The sequence below is a fragment of the Xiphophorus couchianus genome, chromosome 20 (assembly GCF_001444195.1).
Source record: "Xiphophorus couchianus chromosome 20, X_couchianus-1.0, whole genome shotgun sequence".
Classification (NCBI taxonomy): domain Eukaryota; kingdom Metazoa; phylum Chordata; class Actinopteri; order Cyprinodontiformes; family Poeciliidae; genus Xiphophorus; species Xiphophorus couchianus.
The window spans coordinates 26802924-26826726 of record NC_040247.1 but is presented as its reverse complement, the minus strand read 5'-3'; the positions used below and the strand labels follow the sequence as shown (position 1 = coordinate 26826726).

The 23803-nt window shown below is 43.3% G+C and overlaps 1 protein-coding gene and 1 long non-coding RNA gene across 5 annotated transcripts in view; one reads left to right on the top strand and one right to left on the bottom strand.

Annotated features, from left to right (window-relative positions):
• Positions 1-23803, bottom strand: part of adamts9 (ADAM metallopeptidase with thrombospondin type 1 motif, 9) — a 60924-nt gene that overhangs the window by 14038 nt on the left and 23083 nt on the right. Inside the window, exons 23-31 of one of the 3 annotated variants that reach the window (XR_003593508.1) lie at positions 23544-23663; positions 20729-20836; positions 20475-20642; positions 11832-12080; positions 9931-10092; positions 9663-9839; positions 3353-3523; positions 2619-2752; positions 266-442 (exon numbers count right to left, since the gene is read on the bottom strand). Coding sequence is in view for 2 of the 3 variants with exons in the window: in XM_028001909.1 (XP_027857710.1) it covers positions 2746-2955; positions 3353-3523; positions 9663-9839; positions 9931-10092; positions 11832-12080; positions 20475-20642; positions 20729-20836; positions 23544-23663 (1365 nt within the window). In the remaining variant the exon portion in view is untranslated. Of the gene's footprint in view, positions 1-265; positions 443-2618; positions 2956-3352; positions 3524-9662; positions 9840-9930; positions 10093-11831; positions 12081-20474; positions 20643-20728; positions 20837-23543; positions 23664-23803 lie in introns of those variants that run through there. The other 2 variants (XM_028001908.1, XM_028001909.1) reach the window with 2 other exon arrangements.
• On the top strand, positions 17856-19042 carry LOC114135007 (uncharacterized). Of its 2 annotated transcripts, XR_003593510.1 has the most exons (3): positions 17856-18474; positions 18551-18872; positions 18952-19042. It is a non-coding gene; the product is annotated as an uncharacterized LOC114135007 (long non-coding RNA). The 2 variants fall into 2 exon arrangements; XR_003593509.1 differs by having other exon boundaries at positions 18551-19042.

The window sequence follows — 23803 nt, the reverse complement described above, 5'->3', positions numbered from 1 at the left end:
GGACTCGGTGTTCTGTCTCTTTTCTCTTTTTTTTTGAGAGGTAGAAGAAAAAAAAACAAAACCCACTGGGGGCTTCGGTGCCTCTACCCTCCCCTTTTGTCTTTCTCTCTCTGGCCTTCTGACAACACAGTGGGAGCCTCCGACGGGAGCAGCGACTCAACTTCAGTACATTCATCCAGCGCCAGGTAAGGCAGCGCGGTCACGCTGCATGTTTCGACTTACAGACTGGATTGTTTAAAACCTGCAGGCATTCGCTCCGACTTACCGCCTGCCAGTCCCCTTCTCTCCAGCGGTAGCGAGCGGGACAGTCTGCGACGCGACAGCTCTGGCTGGACGGCGGACGAGAGCGCTGGGCACAGCCGGTCTCCGCGGGGCTACGGCGGTCTCCAACCTGACAGAAAACCTCCCTCCGCTGAACTCCATCACCGCATGAGGCTGAACACTGAAAGCAGGAGAGGTAAAAACCTAAGCCACTAGAAGTATTTCATTAACTGTAGGAACAATGGGGTTCAATTTCACTCGGTATCTATGGCGACAAACAAAACCTCTTGAGTTTTTCTTTTAAGCTAATTAGGGTTAGCTCTGGTTTTTTTTAAATATTAACGTTGAATGCCTAACTCTTTTCCAAATATCTTTGTTTTTACATTTTGAAAAAGAAAATGGTAATCTATAAGATGAACCCTCTACATCAGCATTTAAATGCAACTTTATTACACTTTTGATAGGTTTTGCTTTTTAACCATAGAATTGTGTATCTTGTAATTCAGTGTTGTATGGGTTCTTTGAATTTTTTTTGCTATTCATTAACTTATTCATATTGTGCCATTTCTATGAAAAGACAGAATTTTTACTCTGTCTAGTTTTGCGAGCTTATAATAGATATAATTTATATAAATTCTAACAGAGATAAATAATGGTGTCATCTGTATTTAAACATGTTCTTTTTTCCAGCTATAAAGCTTGTTTTTGGAGCGTAATACACATTTCGCTTTCCACATTTATTAATACTAAATGGAGTGAATTTATATAGCACCTGTTTTGTCACACAGACCAGACTTAAGCACTGACCACTTAAAGCACTTTACACTAGAGCCCCGGACGCATTCATGTGTACGCCTTCATACACCAACATGCAGATGTTGGGCAACAATCATTACAGAAATAAAAGGTGAAAGCCTTATCACTGCATGGGTCAACACAATACATGTAGTGTCTCACAAGTCATATTAAAGTGGTGGTGTTGGGTATTTTCCAGGCGCATAATGCCATTCTATAGCAAAATAAGGTAACTATGTAGCCTTTAGTTGTTATAAAAAGGCTGTATATATATCAAACAAAACTTAAAAGAAATTTGACTATGCCTTGAAATTTGCCTCTTGCCCTAAGAAGCTCCTGCTCTTTCCAACACTCCGCCTTTAGGCCGTCACAACAACGCTCCTTCGTTATGCCATTTACAATCATTGGACTGAGAAGTGGTTAGTATGACGCAGTTCCATAAGGTGTTTGCTTATTGCTGCTGCTGAGTGAGAGAGGCCTGGGAGAGGAGTAGTACTCTATGAGGCGAAAGCTCGACTAGAGACTGCAGCGCCAAGGAGGAGCTTGTGGAAATAGGCGGGGATTGGTGAGAGCAAGCGTTTAGGCACCCCTGAATGGCTGCCATAAGATATTCAAGGTTTTCTAAAACATGTATGAAAGAATCAAAAGCAGCACTCCTTTATAGCATGATGTAAAGCACAAAAAGTAAATTTTACATAATACCCCACTATAAAATTTCAAACATCAGTTTATTTTATTTCAATTTTATATGTTTTTTTCTTTTCTTTTTACAAAATACCTGAAAGGTTTGTTGTGCCTTTGTTTTCACTCCCCCTTGTTCAGTGTGTAGAACCAGTTTTTGCTGGAATTAGCTGTGTCTCTAAACATCAATATTCAGGTATTTCCACAGATTCTTAGTTGGGATTCTGGTACTGGAAAATGCTATGAACTAAACTATTCCATTGTAGTTCTGGTTGTGTGTTCAGGGTTGTCGCTCTACTGGGGGACAAACCTTTACACTAGCTACTTTAAAGTCTTTTGAAGCTTCCAACAGGTTTTCACTCAATATTTTAATGTACGTAGCTCCATCTATCTTCACATCAATTCTAACTAGTTTAACAAATTCCTACAGATTCTAGACGAAGCTCTGTGAAATGTTCAAAGCTTGGATATTGTCTTGTAAGCTTAAATTGCTTAAAACCTCCTTACAACTCCCCAACTCCCTCCCCTGACCTGCATGCTATGTCCCCCCAGTCTCCATGATGCTCTTCTCTAATCTCCCCTAACAAACCTCTGGGGCCTTGTCTCAGAGATTTGGATTAAATTACACACAGATGGGCAAAATGTCAACATAAGTTGGAACGGTTTACTTGTTACAATGTTTTACTTTATTTTAAATTTAGGGTTAAACAGCGAGGGGGTTGAATGTTTCGCAAAAGAAATAAAAAAAAGTAGTACAATTTTCCTTCCTTTTCAAAATTACATGCTATACTTTGTGTTGGTCTGTCACATGCAATCCCAATGAAATCTCTTGAACTTTGTGTTTATGACATGTCAAAAGATGAAAAGGTTAGCACAAATACTTTTTGCAAGACACCGCATTCGCCTTCGAGCGCTTTGATTGCTCCCATTTACTCCGGGCATGCGTGCTGCTCCACAGCTGTTTTGAGGAGAAGCACATCCTCTCTTGACGTGTGCACAGCACTTGTGTCACCGCCTTGAGCGATGGAGTGAATTCAGAGGGAGAGGGGGGAAGGAGGAAAATGGGCGGGAAAAAAAGAGAGAGAGATGGAACAAGCACAATGCAGACACCCATGTGCAATCTGTTAGTTTGTCTGGGAACGTCACGTGAGAGAAGGGCCTCTTGTAGAAACGCTGAAGTAAAAACACAACATATGGCTTCCATTGCAGAGGCACAGGCTACAGTGAGGCAGAGGATAAAAGGGACAGAGAGGAAAGGAAGGTGAGGGGCAGAGGAAGAGAAAATACAGAGAAGGGTAAATTTACTTTGGCTGGACTTGAGATCAAAGAGCCTGCACTTCCCTCCAGCTGTTCAACTATCTGCGCTAAAGTGTCACAGCCTTGGTCTTCAACCCCTCCGTTTGCCTCTGCCCTCGGCCCACCACGCTGTGATCTGCGAAGGCACCCTGTCCTAGTTAGTGGTTGTGTTTAAACGCTGTCAGGTTGCGCCGCACATGTTTCACACACTCGCAGACGGAGTTGCAAAGAGGCTGGTAGGCATTAAAAGAGCAAAGGGGAACGAGGAGGGGCTGACATGTCTGGCAGCGTGAGAACCAAAGAGAGTCAGGCTTCGTACCTCTCCCCAGCCGCCAGTCTTCCACTTGGGGCACCTTCCGCCTCGGCATCGCCTCTGCTTGCTGGGTTTGGGGGACGAGTGACGGCAGTTTTCATCCTGGATGGAGCGGCCGGACCCGGTCACGCAGCTCACCTTGCGGGATTTCACACCTCTTCCACAGGAGGCCGAGCACTGCAACAGGTGGAGGAGGAGAGCAATGGAAATCAGAAGTTATTCTTTGTGTTTAACCCAATAATAAACACAAAACTAATGGAGATCCCAGGATCAACAGAATAAAATATGTTACACTTTTTTTTTTTAATTGATTAAGGGGAAAAAACAAGTAAAAAGGAAAGTCCAGTGCCAACACGTGCCCGGTTCACCCGGTAGCAGTTTTTTCACGTCCGGGTTCACCGAGTTATCGAAGGTCTAACTCGGTGTGACAGGCAGAGGCACACACACCCACACACACACAGTAGGGTTACAGGAGGGATTTGAGCTGGGATCGACTGTGCTCGGAAAACCTGAAAGGGGGCGTTTCACATCGCGGATGGATAAAAAGCGACAGGCTCAGGGTTGAACGGGTGCACAGCTCAGAGTGCAGCTCTGTCCAGACTGGACCGTACTGGACGGGGAACTCACCACAACCTCTCACCTCGTTCAAGAAGGAGGAGGAAAGGTAGGACAATTTTGAGGGGTAAAATAAAAATAAAAAAAAACATTGAAACTTTTTTGTCGTCTGAAGATAAAAAAAATAATTGTATTGTGCTATGTTTGTTCAAATTTAGTGCAACTTTATCGGTAGACTTGAATCATTCGACTGATGAAATGATCAGTTGTTTTTTCATTGAATAAAGACATACAACATGTGCAATAAGTAGATTGTTTTAAAGGTGCGCTTCAACTTTAATAAAAATGTTTTTGACTGTGTGGCTTCCGTCTTTTTGTGTGTGTGACAACAACTTTTAGTAAATGGCAGTGCAGAGTAAAAGGAGGACTGTTTTGTTTTTGCTGTCTCCTAAAGTTAAAATATGAAATGGTCCACATTAATAAAACCCAAAGGTTCCAGTTTTAGACTTAGCAGCACATTTCTTTGCAATCAATGTCAAGACGTGAAATTTATCCTTTTTGTCAGAATTTAACAGAAAAAATAGGGAATAGGGTTTTAGAGAGGATTTAGCTCATCAAGTTATTCACAGCCCACTTCATACCACCGAGGCTGGGACTCTGTTCAGACGTGACGTCACGCCTTTCACTTTTCCTTTTTTGCAATTGTGCAAACGGAACCAGTTCATTAGGCTTCTGTTCTAATGAACTGGGTAACAACCTGCTATATTTCTTGTCTTTCATATTTCTATTCAGAAAACTCGATCAAATATGATCCGGTAACAATAATTGTACATTTCTTGTTAGATTAGCAGACTTCTGCATATGATGAAAGAACAATGATCTAAGAAGGGGACCGAAGTCAGTTAACGGTGACCTTTGACACTGCCCTTATTCCAGTCACTTTCACAGGCTCACGCTGAGGTCCGAGTCACCAGTACACAGCAGACCAGAATAATGAGGCCTAGCGAGTTCAAAGCCACGCTTGCGCCACAATGCATCATAGAAAAAGCGTCGGTGCGGCCCTTTGAGTGACTGAGCGCAGTAAATGAGTTATGAAGTGTGACGAAGCAGGACAGAGATTCATCTGGATGGAAGTGGTTTTCAACACCTGATGTAGATGTAAATGTGAAGAAGAAAAATGAAAGAAATGAGAGCGTCAAGTTGAGTTCAGCCGTGTGTGAATTTTCATTTTCAGTGCTTTGCAGAATTTTGGCTTCTCCTATTTTTTAGTTTAGTTTTGATATGGGGAAGTTTTGTTTCATGGAACGTTTGAGGTACGTCAACAATTTAATTTTAGACTTATAGCTTAAAAGAAATAATTCAGGACTTTTGAGGTGAGGCTCTGTTAAAAAGCTGTAGGCAGTTAAATTATTCGCTCTAGTCAACTGAGCAGTACAAATCTAGATTAACTGAACCTGGAGGGTGAAGCAATCCAAGAGAACTTTAAACATAAAAATGGTTTATTTAAATACTATTTGACTCTTAAGCCATCAAAAAGTTTGCATTGGGCACTTTAGTTACACAGTAGTCAGTTATTTTTACAGGAAAAGTAGATGAAAGCGGGGTGATTTTCTGGGGTGAGACATACTGAGAATTGTTCATTTATAGTCTTTACAGGTGCTAAACGAAAAAGCACCATAGCAGTTTAAATTAATGTTGGTTTGTTGATTTCAACACTACCAGTTTTCTGTTGAATTAGACTGGTGACTGGTAACTCCGTGTTGCTTCACACAGGAAGACCATTGGTGATGGGCTGTTTAATAATAATTTGTTATTGTGTAATTATTTGCCCAATGCAAACGTGACAACAGGTTAAATATTGTCAAACTGTTATGGCATAAACTGTTGACACTTTGGAGATTGGATTTACTTTGTTCTCGGCTCCTCTCAGATTATCCACTAGCTTCAGCTTTCTGGACCATCTAATCTGGATTTACACTACATGGCGACGCCAAGGATATTATTTACCACAGGTAGGACATTGACTGCTTATTACCTTTAACCAAAACCTCACTAACGATCCCGTATCATCCCTTTAGTCCACGTTTCCAATTCAATTGTCTTTCGGTTACCGTTGCTCACTGTACATGATAAGAGATTTATTGTTTATTCAAATAAGAATGAAATAAAACGCCTTGAATAGTAGTACCTCTACTTCACTTTAATCATGACCTTTTCTGGAAATGCACAGAAATCCAACAAAAACCATAAAAAATTAAATACTGACAGCATGATAATAAAGGAACAATAAATACAAGTAATTACATAAATATACAGAAAATAAATTTGCAACAGACTAATACTGCCATTTGCAAATAAGAGACATTAAATAAACTTATTTTAAGAGCCTGTTAATTTTGGGTTTTAGTAGTGCTATTTGCACCAAGTGCCGGACTACAAACCAAACTGCACAGATGGAAAAATCTAATGGGGAACATTAAAAATCCACTGCGATTTGTTAGTAATTCTGCCTAGATGTTGACTTTTTGCCTCTTAGCAATCACACATGGGAGTCATTGAAACAAATAGTTCTCATTAGCAAATGATTGTAAAAAAAAAAAAAAAAACTACTCACAGCTGTGTTAACAGGCCCTTAAAATAAAGTGGGATGTCAGTACAGACATTTATGGCCAGGAGTCAACCAGGTGGGCTGTAAGCAAAGTTTGTCCCTAACCACAAATTCTGGACAGTTACCATTCCCCTCCAAAACAGAAAGTTAGCTAAATCAAAGTGAAATATGAAGAAAACCTTTTAGATCTGTGTGTAGGGCCATCACATGCATTGGATAGCCCCAACAATGAATCCTTAATCTTAGCGAGCCATGTTCGCTCCGGTGCGAGGGATGACAAAGATGGTGCACAGAAAGCAATCGCTGTCTACCTCAAGACTGAGGTAGACACATTAGATCGGCTCACGGTAGGAGCTCTGGATACAAAACACCAATAGCCACCCCTGTGGTCACAGGAATCACATGTTTTGAAGCACAACATTTAGCAATCCGTTCCAAATGGTTTAGCCACATACCGTATTTGACTGACAATTAATGGCAACATGGCAATGTTCAATCGAAACTGTGAAACAATTCAAACTGACTACTCTTTGCATTTAGCTGTCAGTGCATAGACTGCACCTGGAAAGAAACAAAAATACAGAACAGGCAGCATCAAACATCATTGCACCACAAGAAGAACCAAACAAAGAAAAAAAGTGATGGTTTCCATAACTTATCCCTTATTTGGCATAAAGCACCAAGGAAGAATACTCTATCATTGTCTGATGGCTAGTTGAGTCGTGTCGCGTTTTAAGTGAGGTATTATGAGGTGTAACACAGGATAATACATTTTGAATTTCCTGGTACTTACTGTACAACGCAAACATCAACTAAAATATATAAAACACTTGCATCAGGCAAGGGGAAATAACTTTTAAAAAGTAAAAAAATTGGCCACACTAAGAAAGCCTGGAATACAAAGGTTCTAATAATTTCCAGAAACTCAGTGAGACACATTATTTTACAGTCCTTGCACAGCAGTTTGTTGTAAAGCACTGATACGGAATATTTTAGGCACTTCAGAGTTGACGAGAACTTAAAGGGACATATTTCTTCAAGTTTAGTTGTGTGAAGCAGTTATGAACAGTCAGTGTGTTACTGAAGTAGACAGTAGTCTCAAGAATCCCAGTATAGAGGATGAAAGTGAAATTCTCATGGGAGAATCAAGCTAAGCCACACCCAGTTTTGAAAACACACCAGTAGCGTCAGTGTGTTGTTTCCATCAAACAACCCACATTAGCTAAAACTAGCTAGCAGTGGGTGCTTCAAGGCGTGGAACCCACTAGTTCTTTTCTAACCCATCCTATTCAGGCGTATCGACGATACAAAAAAAATGACAGCTGTAGTCTAGTCATCTGTTCAGTCTCGGCATACATCAACACGACAGATCTAAGGCTTATTAAAGGTGAAAGTTAACGCACGTTCAATTGTTAGCTGTGGCGCTCTCGATGAGCATTTCCCTTAAATTACTGAAGGCTTTACTCGTACTTAAAATAAACACTAGATTACCTGTATTTACACTTAGTCTTGCAACAAAATTCAGTGTACGTTGTGGGTTTTTTTTTCCAAACTAACAACCGTAATGTTATTCTGCTAACTGCATGTTGAAATGGAACAATATATAGTTACAAATCTTTTGTGGGAAGCAGCTTCATGTACCTAATCCAAAGATTACAATGCACACAGTATAAATTAGAGATTACAAAAAGTAAACCGGTCTTTCTGCAGAGCTGAAGGTATGTGTAGCCCATCTCTCAGATTTTAAGAAATTCAAATTAAGCTAGCTGCTAGGTTTAGGGGGGGCATTCCATTGCTATACGGCCAACATGTAAATGAGCTACTGCTAAAAACGTCATCTGCAGAAATAGCAAATACTAAATTAGATGTTTTTATACTTTATTACTTTTGCTAAAAAAAACCAACTTGTTTTTTATTTTTATTTTTTATAAGCCATCAATCACTTGTTTATATTAATGGCTAGCCAACAAAAACAACAGTTAAGAAAACAGTGCCAATGGGAATGTCCTAATCTGATCTAAAATATCAAATCAACGTCCAGATCAAGTCGTTTTGAATGATGTGTATTAAAGAATCAAACTAGATTCAGTTTTCTATCTTTGTTATTGGCCGACCAATAGAAAATAAGAGCACTTTGTGTTTAACTTGCCTTATATGATGACATTGTGCTCTTGAATGTTTGGGTTTCTTGAGTATTTAAGCTTATTGTCCCATGAGAACTTCTCCACGTTCCTCTAAACTATGTTGGCTCTGACTGTCCTCTGCTGCAGATGCAGGTGTTGAGAATCATTACATACAGATCCATTTATAATAACCAACTCAGCAGAAGATACGGACATAAACTGTAAAATAAAGTGCCTTGTTATGATTAGTAACTTTGCTATAAACCCTCATGTGCCTTAGGACAAACTGAATTTTTAAAAACAACAGCCATTTAAAAAAAAAAGGTTTATAAAACAAATGGTACACAAAGAGTTTAACCCACTTGATATCCTATGTTTGGTTCTGCGGATAACACTCACTAAATAACTCTTACAGCTGTGCATTGTAACGCCCCATGCTGGAGGATTATGAACCATTCTTTGGATAATAAAGAATAGGCATCTATGGTGTTTTCCTGATATACAAAATTGGTCATCAGTATTTGCATATGAACAGTGATTGGCTGAATGTATGAATACAAAGAGTCCTTCAATTATTGAAGTTAATAGTATTTCCATAAGTTAAAAAGAAACAAAAATAAATTATCTTTAAACCAATATTTTACCCCACCATCCTTGTGACACAAATTGATCCTGATGTTTTTAACTAAAAGCTCAGAGTTTTTAGTAATGTAGGAAATGCTTTCTCGTTCATATGGTCGCAGCTGTCTCCGAAGCGTGTCGTTTCAGGTTTTTTTTTGGCACGTTGCTTGTGAGGATGTCTCTCTCGTTTAAGTGCCTTAGAAGTAACGTTCTAAATGTTTTTGAAGAAATGCTAAGCAATCAACAGAGAGGAATCCAGAAATGGACTCTTAAAAAAAAAAATAAAAACCTAATATCTCTGTGCAGCAGCACCACAGTCATTCTGCCTCTTTAGGATTATTGTTTGAGGAAAAAAAACATGGATATTTTAAAAGATGTGAGTATTTTTTTTTTTTTTTTATGAGCGTACCGAGCTCCATGGGTCTGTGCTCCAGTGAGGACTAGAAGGACACGGCTGAGTATTGCACTGCTCCCGATCTGGTGGCTTGTCGTGGATCTCACAGCTCAGATCGTTGAAGCGTTCTCCGTTGGGATGCTGGCACACCACCAGCCTCGTTTTTATCCCACCGCCACAAGATTTAGTGCACTGAAGACAACACAAACGGGGGGTTTTATAATCCAAGGACGGCAAAGTTTCTAGTTTATCTAAGCTTTAGTAATATGAAGCGTCGCCTCACCTTGCCCCAGTTGCCGTAGACCCATTGGGGACACGGGCCTGACTCACAGGATCGTTGCTCAGTGGGTCGGTTGCGGTCCTCGCAGCTGTTGGCAGGGTAACCGTTCTCATCCTGGCACACAACGACTCGGCGTTGGAAACCTCCAGCACATGTGCTAGAGCACTGTGGTCACAGAGAAAAGGTACCGTACTCGGTCAAAGGTATCCCCAGGAATAATGTTCAATGAAATGACTTACATCATCCGCTTTACTGGACGTTTTGCTATTTATTCGGTAAATATGAGTAAGTTGGATTTTTATACAGTGTTTCATTTATATCTAAAGTCAAAACTTGGATATGGAATAACATCAAATGCAGATTAAGCATGCTGCTAGTCCCAAATTCGACAACAGGTAGAATTTGGCTAATTACTAGTAGCGATAAAAGTTATAGTGGTGTTTTGTACTGTAAAACACAGCAACATGTTGCCTACGGGTCACTTATAATTGGCCGGTGGAAAATTTTATGAGCTACAAAAATAGCAAATTAACTGTTTTTCTATTTCAACTACAGTTAAGTTTTATACAAAAGGCAGAGAAACTGTGGGAAATAAAGATTAAAACTAAACGTAACCATTTTCCAGTTCCAATAAGGAAAACTTTTGGAATTTGGTAATTATTTTGCCGATAGATCAGGCTAACCGCTAGCAAGTTGACAACGGTGCACTTCTTTGAATTGTAAACATTCAGAAACTGTAGCAACACCTTCACTCAGAAGGATTGTGTAGTACTGCGTGCATTTAGTCCTTTTTAGTTTTGATTACAAATAGGGCTCATTATGCTAGGTGGCCATATTGGAATTTGAATTCAGGAGAACCTCTCAGCCTCAAATCCAGAGTTTCAACTTCTTGGAGCTTCTATAATGAGCCTCACTGCTTCAGAGTTTGAAAAGTAAAGTTTGAAGTTTAAACAGAAATGATATCATTTTCTTTTTTTCCAATGATATTTTTCATTTAATACTAATAAAGGCAATTGTGCAATATAGTCGAATACCCATCATTATATACATGGAAATCACAAGAATCAGAATAAAAACCAACTCAGGTCTCCTGTCACAGCATTTCTGGTGCTACGTCGAAATTATTTTTCGACAAAACAGAGGAAGGAACACTCACCCAAAATAGCTTCACTTCCCCCAATTATTTCTCTTAAAAACGTTACATAAAGGCAGGAGATCTGCAAACTTTCAGAACTGGAAAAGTTTCCTGAATGTTGATTGTTTCTTAGTGGCCATTTAGATTTTATAGTAAGTATTTATATCCTGTATATATCCCCAGGAAAAAGATACATGAAAAATACTGCAATAAATGTACCTATACGAAATAATATGCAAAATGGGATAAAAATCCCACTTTAATCATTAATTATTTAAAATATTCTGGTGCCACACATGTTGGTAGCCATGCTGCCAGGAGTTTGTATGACCCACTTTTTCCAGGAAGACAGCACTGTCTATTAATAACATTTAAAAATTGTAAATAAAAAAAATGGATGTATGGGACTTTCTTGGTCGCCAGAGTTTTTATACAGAGATAAGGTTTTGGGAATCAGAAGGGCATAGAAATGATTTCATGTGAAGAATAATTTCCGTTGAAAGTCTTTGACTACCTTTAAAATAGTTTTAATTTAAAGGATATGAAATTTTAAACACAAACATTAAAAATTTGACACCGTTGGTGTAATAAAAAAAGCTATTCAGTCACAATGGCACTATGGTAAAGATGAGATTTTTCTTCCATTTTTGAAAGAATGAAAGAATTCCACCTTTTTCAGCATTTTCACGTCTTAAAACATATATTGTTAATGGCACTACATTTGCAAAGTCACTTAGTCATTTTTAAATCAGTATGTAAAATGCCTCACCGCTCCCCACGGTCCAGTCCGCCACTGGTGGGAGTGGCCGCGGGCCACGTTGCTCCTGGTAATGGTGTTCGGTGAGGACGGCAAAGGCAGGGACTCGCTGGGACGGGACGGGCACTGAGACAAGGCGCAGTCCTGCTCTGTGGCTGGACGATCGTCTGGATCGCACTCGTTCGCATTCACCTCTTGGTCGCTGAAGCTGACGCACACCACCTCTCTTGTCGTCTTCCCTTGGCCGCACGTCACAGAGCACTGAGTGAAACACAAACGTGCGGTGTTAGTCGACATATGTTAGATCAAACGTCGTTTACTCATGGTTTGAGTTCAAAGATCTGGAGGACATGAAAGACCTCGTCCCTGGTTTGAACTCTGTTTGTCTCACAATGATTGGGAGAGAAAAAAAATCCAAATGGCTGCAGCTCCTTCTTACAACCATTTCTAAATCTCAGGATCTTGAGGCACAGTTTATTTCTTCCTGTGTTGCTTGCAAACAGTATGGCTTTCCTGTCATCATTTAATGTAGAGCACAAAACCACATCTGATGCAGTTCACTAATACTTTATGCATCCCAAAAGGAAAGTAAATGCTGACATAACTCATACATCATCCAAGTATCTTCAAAGAGTCACTGTGGGAAGGAAGGCGTTCCAGTAGTGGGCAGTCCTGCAACGTATCCTGACTGAAGACACAGTCGCTGTACGGCGTAACGTGCTAAGCTCAAACTTTAGGCAGCAGAGACAATATTTTATAGAAACATGTCCTAGATGGCACAATCATCTGTTGGAAGCTACTGCTAACCTCATTTGCTTTTGTCTGACCGTATGGTTAGGGAGAAACGTGTGAATTGGAGATATCATCCCATCATGACTAATGGAAGCGATGGTTTGAAGTCTCTCCTTCTTCTGCTCTGAATCCAGGAGGCCTCCGTTTCAACTCATAGTTCAGGGATTAGTTTGGCTTGGGAATGCTAATCAGCTGCTCCCAGGAGACGCATCATAAAAACTGTCCAAAATAAATAAATAATAATCATTTTTAAAAAGTAGAACAAAAAATCCTTCCAGCTGCACATCATCCATGAACCAGGTGGAATAATGGTCCAAAAAAATATAAATAAATAAAAACAATGCCTCAACCAAAATAATTATGAACAAAAAGACTCCAATGTGCTGCCATTATGAGCGGCGCAATTCTGCAATATAATATATATATATATATATATATATATATATATATATATATATATATTGTTAGGTTGGGGTTCTTTTTCCTGTTTTATTTTGTTTTCTTTTCCTCTTCTGTCCTGGGTTTTTTCTGGGAAGCTGCGTTTCCTTTAACAGCCATCAGATGTCACCAGTGAGCGGAGCCCCTGGAGAAGTGTGGCGGCCAACCTGTAGACGCACCTGTGTCTAATTTTCGAGAGCTGCGGAGGTGCTTCATAAGGACAGCCTAGCTGACACTCCAGTGCCTGAGTGTTTGCCTTCACTGGTAGACGTTTTCTTAGGAAGAAGCCTTCTATGATCGCTCCCTGTGTTCTGATCGCTCCTTGTGATCGCCCTGTGACTCCTGGATGTGGACAAGCGCTCCCCCCTGGATTTCCTTGTGTTCCTCACGACGCCATTGGTATTACCAATCGGTTGCCTTCCTCCGTGCACTTACCTCCCTGGTCCCTCCCCGTGGATCCTCTGTGCCTCGCCACCGGCTGAGCCTGCCAGCGTTTCATGTTCCGGGAGCTAACTGTCGAAGCCCCGCTCGGAAGTCAGCTCACTCTGCTCTCCAGCTGCAAGGCTTACCTGCTCGCTCTCCGACGGTAACTCACTTCTCCAGCCGCCACCATTGACAATACTAACCTCCGCATTCAAGTAAGCGTCCTACGAAAGATTCTCAGAATTATTCCATTTGACCCATCCCGTGTCTCACTCCGCTTTTTCTCATATACAGTCTGACGACCAGTTTCCTCCAGTCCCAGGTTCCAGAACTATTTCCCCTGACCCCTCTTCCTTTCACCAAAATAAATATTATTGTTGTTTCATATCGCTTCTCTTGGTGTGTTCGTGCATGTGGGTAACCCGGCTATCACCCACCATGACAGAACACTCAGGCCAACAACCTACCCCAGCAGACTCTATAAGAAGGGCTTTATCGGAACAACACGCTCTCATACAGTCACATGATTCAGCTTTAAGAGAGTTGAGTAACAGACAGGCCGAAACAAACCGTCGGTTAACAGAGTTGTCTAACTTTTTGCAAGGCTCCGTTCAGCAGGCGCAGCCTCCAGCCCCAGCCTCACCTGCAGTTCCAGACCCGCCAATCCGTCCCACGTTTTCGGAGATTCGGCTGCCAGTCCCCGAGAAGTTCACAGGTGATGTGCACAAATGTGGAGGATTTATCTTACAATGTTCCATCATTTTCAATTCCTGTCCTCAGAGTTTTCCACACGACAACGCTAAAATAGCATATGTGCTGTCCCTGCTGTCCGGTCGAGCTCTGGCTTGGGCCGAAGCTAAGTTTTCCTCCCCCACTGATTTTGGTTGTTCCTATCCCGATTTCATTAAAGAATTAAAACAGGTGTTTAGTCAAGAGACAGACCAGACTTCAGCTTCCCGAGAACTTTGGAACCTAAGACAGGGGCAAAGAACTGTGTCTGATTTTGCCATTGACTTTAGGATAAAGGCAGCAGCCTCAAATTGGGATGCCACGGCACTTAAAAGTGCTTACTTTCATGCATTGAGTGAACAGATTAAAGATGAGTTAGCTACTCTGGATGAACCTGCAACTCTAGAGGAGTTTATAAGTCTGACCATAAGACTGGATAATAGAATTCGGTCTCGAGCCAAAGAGAGAAATCGCCGAAATCCCTCAGTCAGAGCCCCCCTACAAGCTACCCGTCCTAGTCTTCAGGAAGCACCCAACCCCTCGGAGACCGCAGAACCTGAACCCATGCAGCTGGGTAACACCCGCCTGACACCTGAGGAGAGGCAAAAAAGACTAGTCTCTCGATTATGCTTGTATTGTGGGGGTCCCAACCATTTCATTGCTAACTGTCCCGTACGTTTAAACTTGCAGGCCCGGCGGTAACGACGAGGAGGCTGCCGGTGCAACCCACTAATAGAAGATCTCGTCTCCTTATTTCCGCTACACTGTTCCACCGCCATCAATCTCTTCCTCTGGCAGTTTTCATTGACTCAGGTTGTGAACAAAATCTAATTGACTCTACCCTTGTTGAACAACTAGGAATCGCTACAGAACCACTTCCGGTCCCACTTCGTGTTTCAGCCCTCAATGGTGAGGTCCTGCCCAGAATAACCCAGAAGACTACACCCGTCCGTCTTGTGATTTCTGGTAACCATTCAGAGCAGATTTCTTTTTTTGTTTTCCCCGCAGTCAGTTCCTCTGTTATTCTGGGGTTCGAGTGGCTACTCGCACATAACCCACAAATAAATTGGAGAAAGGCTACTATTGAGTCATGGTCCAGTGATTGCCATGCAACTTGTCTCCACTCTGCCATTCCCCCGACTTCTATAACAGCAGAGCAGCATGAGACCGATTCCCCTGACCTTTCATTGGTTCCCCTCGAATATAAGGATCTGGCTGCAGTTTTCAGTAAGAGCAAAGCACTCACTCTACCCCCCCACCGTCCCTACGATTGTGCCATAGATCTGTTACCTGGAGCTCCACTACCCACCAGCCGACTTTATAATATCTCCCGTCCAGAGCGTCAGACCATGGAGAAATACATTAATGACTCATTAGCAGCAGGCATCATACGCACTTCTTCGTCACCCCTTGGGGCAGGGTTCTTCTTCGTGGGGAAGAAGGATGGGTCCTTGAGGCCCTGCATTGACTACAGGGGGTTGAACCAGATCACCATTAAAAATAAATATCCTTTACCTTTGCTTTCCTCAGCCTTTGAACCCGTCCAAGAAGCCACAATTTTCTCAAAACTCGATCTCCGTAATGCCTACCACCTCCTTCGCATTCGCGAGGGAGATGAGTGGAAGACGGCATTCAAGACACCCATGGGACACTATGAATATTTAGTTATGCCGTTTGGGTTATCTAATGCGCCTGCCTTTTTTCAAGCCCTCGTAAACGATGTCCTCAGAGATTTCATTAATGTGTTTGTCTTCGTTTATCTAGACGACATACTGATTTATTCCAAGTCCCTGGAGGAACACAAGATGCATGTCCGGAAGGTTCTCCAACGCCTTATGGAGAACAAACTGTACGTTAAGGCAGAAAAGTGTGAGTTCCACCGATCATCAGTTACCTTCCTGGGCTACGTACTTGAGAGCGGGCAGGTAAGACCCTCAGAGGACAAGATCAGAGCTGTGTTGGACTGGCCTAGACCCGAGACCCGTAAACAGCTGCAGCGGTTCTTGGGCTTTGCCAACTTTTACCGCCGGTTCGTACGAAATTATAGCCAGACTGCTTTACCTTTAACTGCACTCACATCCACCAAGTCTAGTTTTACCTGGACCCCACAAGCAGAGGAAGCTTTCAACCGACTCAAGAACCTGTTTGCTAACGCCCCAGTACTAGTCCAGCCTGATATAGCAAGACAGTTCATCCTCGAGGTCGATGCTTCTGACTCTGGAGTGGGGGCCGTGCTGTCTCAAGTCTCAGAAAAAGATAATAAGACTCACCCCTGTGCATTTTTCTCCCGCAAACTTTCGCCAGCAGAACGCAATTATGACGTGGGGGACAGAGAGTTACTGGCTATCAAGCTCGCCCTAGAGGAATGGCGACACTGGCTAGAGGGAGCTGAGCATCCCATTGTAGTTTGGACTGACCATAAGAACCTGTCTCACATTCAGTCAGCCAAACGTTCCAACCCTCGACAGTCTCGCTGGTCATTATTTTTTTCTCGATTCAACCTGTCTATCTCTTACCGTCCAGGTTCAAAAAATGTCAAGCCGGACGCCCTCTCTAGACTGCATGCACCTGATGACTCTGAGAAAGAACTTGCTCCCCTGCTGCCCTCCAGCTGCACGGTGGGAGTAGTTACCTGGGAGGTTGAAGACCTCATCCGTCAAGCCCAGTTAACCGAGCCAGTCCCTGAGTCATGTCCACAGGGAAAGACGTACGTCCCTGCTTCCGCTCGATCCCGCTTTCTGCAGTGGATACATTCCTCCAAGTTTTCCGGACATCCAGGTATCAGTCGAACTATTGGGTTGGTCAACCGAAGGTTCTGGTGGCCATCAGTTCATAAAGATGTCAAAGAGTTTGTATTAGCATGTCCAGTCTGTTCCAGGAACAAGTCCTCCCATCAGCCACCCACAGGATTACTCCAGCCATTACCCATCCCCAAGAGACCTTGGTCCCACATCGCTGTTGACTTTGTCACGGGATTACCTCCATCTAAGGGTATGACCACCATTTTCACTATTGTTGACCGCTTCTCCAAATCCTGTCATTTCATTCCCCTTCGCAAACTCCCCACTGCCGCTCAAACTGCCATGCTCCTCATAAAACATGTTTTTAAGTTACATGGCATTCCCCAGGAGATCCTTTCCGATCGGGGTCCTCAGTTTATCTCCCAAGTTTGGCGACAATTTTGTTCCGCCCTAGGGGCGAAGGTGTCATTAACCTCTGGTTACCATCCCCAGACTAACGGCCAGACGGAGAGGTTGAATCAGGAGCTGGAGGCCATGCTGCGTTGCCTGACTACATCAAACCCTGGAGACTGGGCTCAATATCTACCTTGGGTGGAATATGCACACAACAGTCACATTTCAGCAGCCACAGGGTTTTCCCCGTTCGAGGTGTCACTTGGCTACCAGCCCCCTCTTATGCCATACGACGAGAAGGACATATCTGTCACGTCAGTACAACATCGCATTCGCCGGTGTAAAAAGATCTGGTCTGAAACCATCTCAGCACTTAATAACACTGCCACGCAGAACAAGAAACAGGCTGACCGGAGAAGAACCTCTGCGCCCACTTACTTGGTCGGTCAGAAGGTCTGGTTGTCTACCCGGGACATACCCCTCAAGTCCATGTCCAAGAAATTGTCTCCTAGGTTCATTGGCCCGTTTGAAATAGTGTCAATCATCAATCCGGCAGCTGTACGCCTTCGCCTTCCTTCCTCCCTACGTGTTCATCCTACTTTCCATGTCTCCCAGATTAAACCGGTCCTGTCCAGTGATCTTTGCCCTCCGGCCGAACCCCCTCCTCCCACCCGTCTTATTGATGGTCACCCGGCATACTCCGTCCGCCGGCTTGTGGCTTCCCGTCGGCGTGGCCGGGGTCACCAGTACCTCGTTGACTGGGAGGGTTACGGTCCAGAGGAACGCTCTTGGGTCCCTAGCTCCTTTATCCTGGACCCCTCCCTTATTAGGGATTTCACCGCCTCTCAGCCCTCCTCCTCTTCTCGTCCGCCAGGTGGCGTCCGTTGAGGGGGGGGTACTGTTAGGTTGGGGTTCTTTTTCCTGTTTTATTTTGTTTTCTTTTCCTCTTCTGTCCTGGGTTTTTTCTGGGAAGCTGCGTTTCCTTTAACAGCCATCAGATGTCACCAGTGAGCGGAGCCCCTGGAGAAGTGTGGCGGCCAACCTGTAGACGCACCTGTGTCTAATTTTCGAGAGCTGCGGAGGTGCTTCATAAGGACAGCCTAGCTGACACTCCAGTGCCTGAGTGTTTGCCTTCACTGGTAGACGTTTTCTTAGGAAGAAGCCTTCTATGATCGCTCCCTGTGTTCTGATCGCTCCTTGTGTTCTCCCCGTCAGATTTCCTTGTGATCGCCCTGTGACTCCTGGATGTGGACAAGCGCTCCCCCCTGGATTTCCTTGTGTTCCTCACGACGCCATTGGTATTACCAATTGGTTGCCTTCCTCCGTGCACTTACCTCCCTGGTCCCTCCCCGTGGATCCTTTGTGCCTCGCCACCGGCTGAGCCTGCCAGCGTTTCATGTTCCGGGAGCTAACTGTCGAAGCCCCGCTCGGAAGTCAGCTCACTCTGCTCTCCAGCTGCAAGGCTTACCTGCTCGCTCTCCGACGGTAACTCACTTCTCCAGCCGCCACCATTGACAATACTAACCTCCGCATTCAAGTAAGCGTCCTACGAAAGATTCTCAGAATTATTCCATTTGACCCATCCCGTGTCTCACTCCGCTTTTTCTCATATACAGTCTGACGACCAGTTTCCTCCAGTCCCAGGTTCCAGAACTATTTCCCCTGACCCCTCTTCCTTTCACCAAAATAAATATTATTGTTGTTTCATATCGCTTCTCTTGGTGTGTTCGTGCATGTGGGTAACCCGGCTATCACCCACCATGACATATATATATACGCCTTTGACCCTGGATGTGATTGGAACATCTGAATTCAATTATTTGGAATTTATAGTTGAATAGAGTGAATTCTTTACCCAGCTTGTAAAATGAAAAAGCCAAACTATTTGCATAAAAACTCGATTAGTGTCTGTTTTCGAAAGAAAAACCTGAAGAAGGTATGTTTCAGGTTAAACAAAAATGACAGGTCCAATCTTTCACCAGGAATACTGCTTCTCTCTAAGATCGTCCAGTTTTCCCCCCAGTGTATTTTAAGCCTGGCAGACCACCAGGCTTTTCTTGTGACACCACCAGGCTAAGCATAGCTTATTTTTAAAATGTTTGCATTTCTATGGCTTTATGTTCAGGTATTAATCTTCCAATCTCTTAATAACATAATTATCAAGCAATATTTCAAACTTTTCTGTCAACTTTTAACATTTTTTTTAACTCCAAAACACGACGGACCACTGGATGAATAACTGCCCTGGAGCCCAACCACCGGGCAAGTTTTCTGGGGGGAAACCTTGTAGTCCTTACATAAAGCCATCTACTAAAGTTTGTACATTCACGTCACAATATTTCTCCTGACACAGCATACTGTAGGATAGCGTTCCTTGAATGCACCTGGTGTTTGTCGCATATAAACTATTGCAGAATATAGTGCGAAGTACTCTGGCGCGACGAAAGGAGCTTTTTACAGGGTTATGTGCCTCTGTGCACAATGTGTGTGTATGTGAGCGCGTGACTATCTATAGAACAGCAAATCTGCTTTGGCCTCAAGATGAACTGTTTCCTTTCAGATGGCCACTGGGTATTTTTGGCTCGGTGATATGAGTGGGTGGACGTGGGGGTGCATTTGTGTGCGCGGTGCACAGTGACCGGACTTGGAGTCTGACTGTATGGTACCGCCACGCCTCTGATGAGAAACATCTGTAAGCAAGAACGAAGCCCCCTCGCTGCAGCCTCTCGCATCAGCTCCAGAAATTTGCGTCTCACTCCTTCGGCCTCCTACTTAAACGCACACTCACACCTTCTCTGTCCCTGCTTGCACCTCTTCTCCAGTCCACGTCGCACACTCGTTGTGCTGCATATGCAGTGGTTTATTGAAGTAATGTTGACAAAAAGTACTAGTTCGACTGGCAGATTTTTTCACTCACAGCAAGACATTTTTTCTATGCTATGAGTGAAGAAAACTGCCAGTGGTACTAGTACTTTTTTATATCAACATTCAAGCATTATAGACTTAAAACAAGGTTGTATATCTTGCTGAAAAGTTAGTTTCGTCTCAATTTTATGAGTAATGACATATTTGCACTTGAAGTCAGACAAAAATCCTTGGTAAGACTTTGTGTTTTTGCAGATAATGGCGGCTTCCTCACCGCTGTCCATTCCAGCACTTTCCACTGTCCACAGGCTACAACCGAGCACACTTCCCGGGCAGGCGGTTTTGTCAGGTGCGCGCACGCCGACTCTTCTGCCACGCCGCCCTGGTTGTCGCGGCAACTCACATAGCGCATCCGCGTGCCTTTGCCGCAGCTGGCGCTACACTGTCAAGAAGAGGAGGAGGAATGTCAAGACGACGCAAAAACGTCAAACCGACTGACGCGATGGGAAGTTTGGGAAGGGAACCAACCTGAGTCCAGGAACCAAACCTCCACTGGGTCCTGTGGCCTTGGTGAGACAGGACTTTGGTTACCGGGGGGACAGGGTGGCTGCCGGAACACTGGGCCACTTCACAGTCCTGCGAAATACGAGACACATACGCCCATTCATGCGGGCGGTTAAGAAAACCACTGTACTGTAACAAAATTCGTCCCTGAAAACAAAATGCCAGGAATATCAGAGAGAGGCTTTTATGACAAGGGACCACTGTTAACGAGTTCGGCTCAGTTCCTTCAGCGCCATGTTTGAAAGTGGGTATGGTTCCCATCAACCTTTCCCCCCCCACCTCCACCTTATCACAACAACATTATCAGGGTCTGCCCTGTCAGTTCAAACTATGGATTGTGGCCGTAAGCCACTCAGCATAAAGCCCAGATCCCTGTCATAACAGGTCATAGTGGAGTGGTATTTAGGGCTCCAATGCCCATGCTGGCGTGGTCCGAAGCTCCACCCCTAATCCACCCCCTTGTCCCTCACCTTCCGCCTTCTCCCCCGCCGCCCCTGCCCTCTGGTGCCCTCTGACCCCCTGTCTCTAGGAATGACGACCTTAATCAGGTCTCACAGACTCTGAGTAGACTACACATTCCACACTCTGCTTCCTAAAAGAAACAAATAGGCCCCACAGCAGCGCGAAAGGTTGCTCCACACACACTTCCTGCCACACTTATACGAGTCTCACTTTGACAAATCCCCGCAGGAGATCAAAACCTTACGTGGTGTCGCACTCTTTTGCACCGCCTCTCGTTCCTTATATTAAAAGTCCCCTCTTTCTATGAATGCTTCTTTCTTTTTCTTTTTTTTTTGAGCCCCGCCGGGTGGAGAGAGCGGTGGTGGGAATGGTGGCCTGGTGGCCCACTTCATGGCTGGCTAGTCAGAATTACAACGAGGTAAGGCGACTGCTTCAGGGTCACTGGTCACTGCCGACTCAGGCACCGGAATTAAGAACTGCTGCGACTAGAGGGGGCCTCATCCTGACTCTGCAAGATCAGCCCTCTGAAACGGGTTTACGCCCCACGCTGACCAAACAAACCTCTCATTCAGCTTAAAATACTGTATGTTTCTTTGTAGTTTTTGTTTTGTGTGCATGTGTGTGTGTATGCGTGCGCATGTTTATGATGATAAATGCAAGGTAGTGTTCTCCCCTTCAAAATGGGCACATTGGAATAGAGATCAAAGATACCTAAAACATCAAACCTAAAAAAAACCAAAACGTTTTCACTATGTGACTTGTAGGGAAAACCTTCATAGGCAGTGGGCATTTATTATTCAGATATCCATCAAAATTGAACATTTCCAACACAATTTATACTGTAAATAACTTGCTTTTCAGATCAGTAAGAATTTTAACGTCAGTACTTTCATGTCTGTCGTTTTCTGGGGAAAAAGATTTATCTAAAATGTGTTTTTTAGATAATTTAAATGAATCGCTTTTAGTGTTTCTAACAAATTGGACCAACTATCAATGCCGGCCAAGTTTAAGCTCGAAAGGCCCTGCCTGGTCTCTGGCCGATAAGGAGCTCAACAATCCCCGAAAACTGAAAAGTAAAACTTGGATGCATCGTACCTTAACTACCTGGAACTGACAACAGCGCCTTTTCAATGTAGACATTTACTGACGTAAGAAGACACAAAGTTTAACATTTTCATTATATGTGAGATGCTAGAAGCTTTATAAACAGATTAGCAGGAAGGCTGAACAAAATACAACAAAGCTGATCTTTTTAAAACGCTTGTTTTAGGCGTTTCCTCGCTTCAGCACACCCAATTTGGTGATTAACAGGTTTTTACTCAACTGCAGTCATCGGAATGACTGACCTTTTAAGTTAAGTAGTGGCATGAAGACCATTTCCTGCAGGTTGCTGTAAGCCATGTAGGGGACAGAGTAAATATAAGGAAGAAAGTCAAAATGGTCAGATTTGACCATTTCTGGACTTTTTGGCCACCATCCAAAACGCTGAATATTGGTTTATAAGTGACAATAAATAACACTGATCATCTCCCTGAATACACTATCCTCAGTGTAAAACATGGAAAAAGTTCTACATTTCTTATCATAACATTTTGATTTATTGTTTTCATGATAAATTCCAGTGAAGGATGTGTAGAAAAAAAAGTGTCCATATTGCCAGGACTATTATTTTTACTACTTTCCTCCACCGTTTTTTCAATAAAGGTCTGTGAATAAATATGAATAAATTTGAAAATATGATTAAATGGAGTTACTGTGTGCACTTTAGTGATACAAGTCATACTTCGTCCTCAAGAAGCTCGTTACAAATGTTGGGGTTTTTTTCAAGAGCACTATTTGTGGCCGCCACTGCCACGTAGTTACCTAAAAAAGTAATAATAGTTCTTATCATCACTTGTATCGTTATCACAATACTACCACAAAATATCGCGATACGACTAAGTTTTATCACCACATCTGCACAGAAGGTGATTTTATTTCCATAAGATGCTGAACAAAATTTGAGACCGGGGTTCAGGGTCACCTTCCAAATGCTGAATACAAGTCACGCCACACTTTTCAGATTTGACATGCCTAAGATAACATAATGTGAATATATTAGTGGGCATATTTACAAGGCACTGTTTCTTGCCAGAAGCTATCTGGCGTGTTTGTCATGCTTTCACTGAGAGTCGAGGACGAGAACCGCTCGCTTTCGTCTGCGTCAATGTGAACGGACATGCGTGCTTCCTTCCGCCGTCTCCTTCTTTTGCAGATAAAGCGTAGATCTGACAGCGAGGAAACGAAGGGACGCCGCGGAGGTGCCGTTCCCGCTCACCTGCGTATCAGTGGGTCGCGCGGCGGCATTGCATTCAGCGTCGTTCATGACAGCCCCGTAGGAGCCCACCACACACTTCACCGCTCGCATCTGGTAGCCTGGCCCGCAAGACGTAGTGCACTGAGTTCAAAGAGAGAGAGAGAGGGGAAAAAAGGAGTGGAGGGGAAATGTTAACAACTGTGAAAAGGAGACAGAGAGGCAAGCATAAAACAGTTGGTTTAGCTGAGGAGGCAATGAAATCTCCCCTGAAAATAAATAAC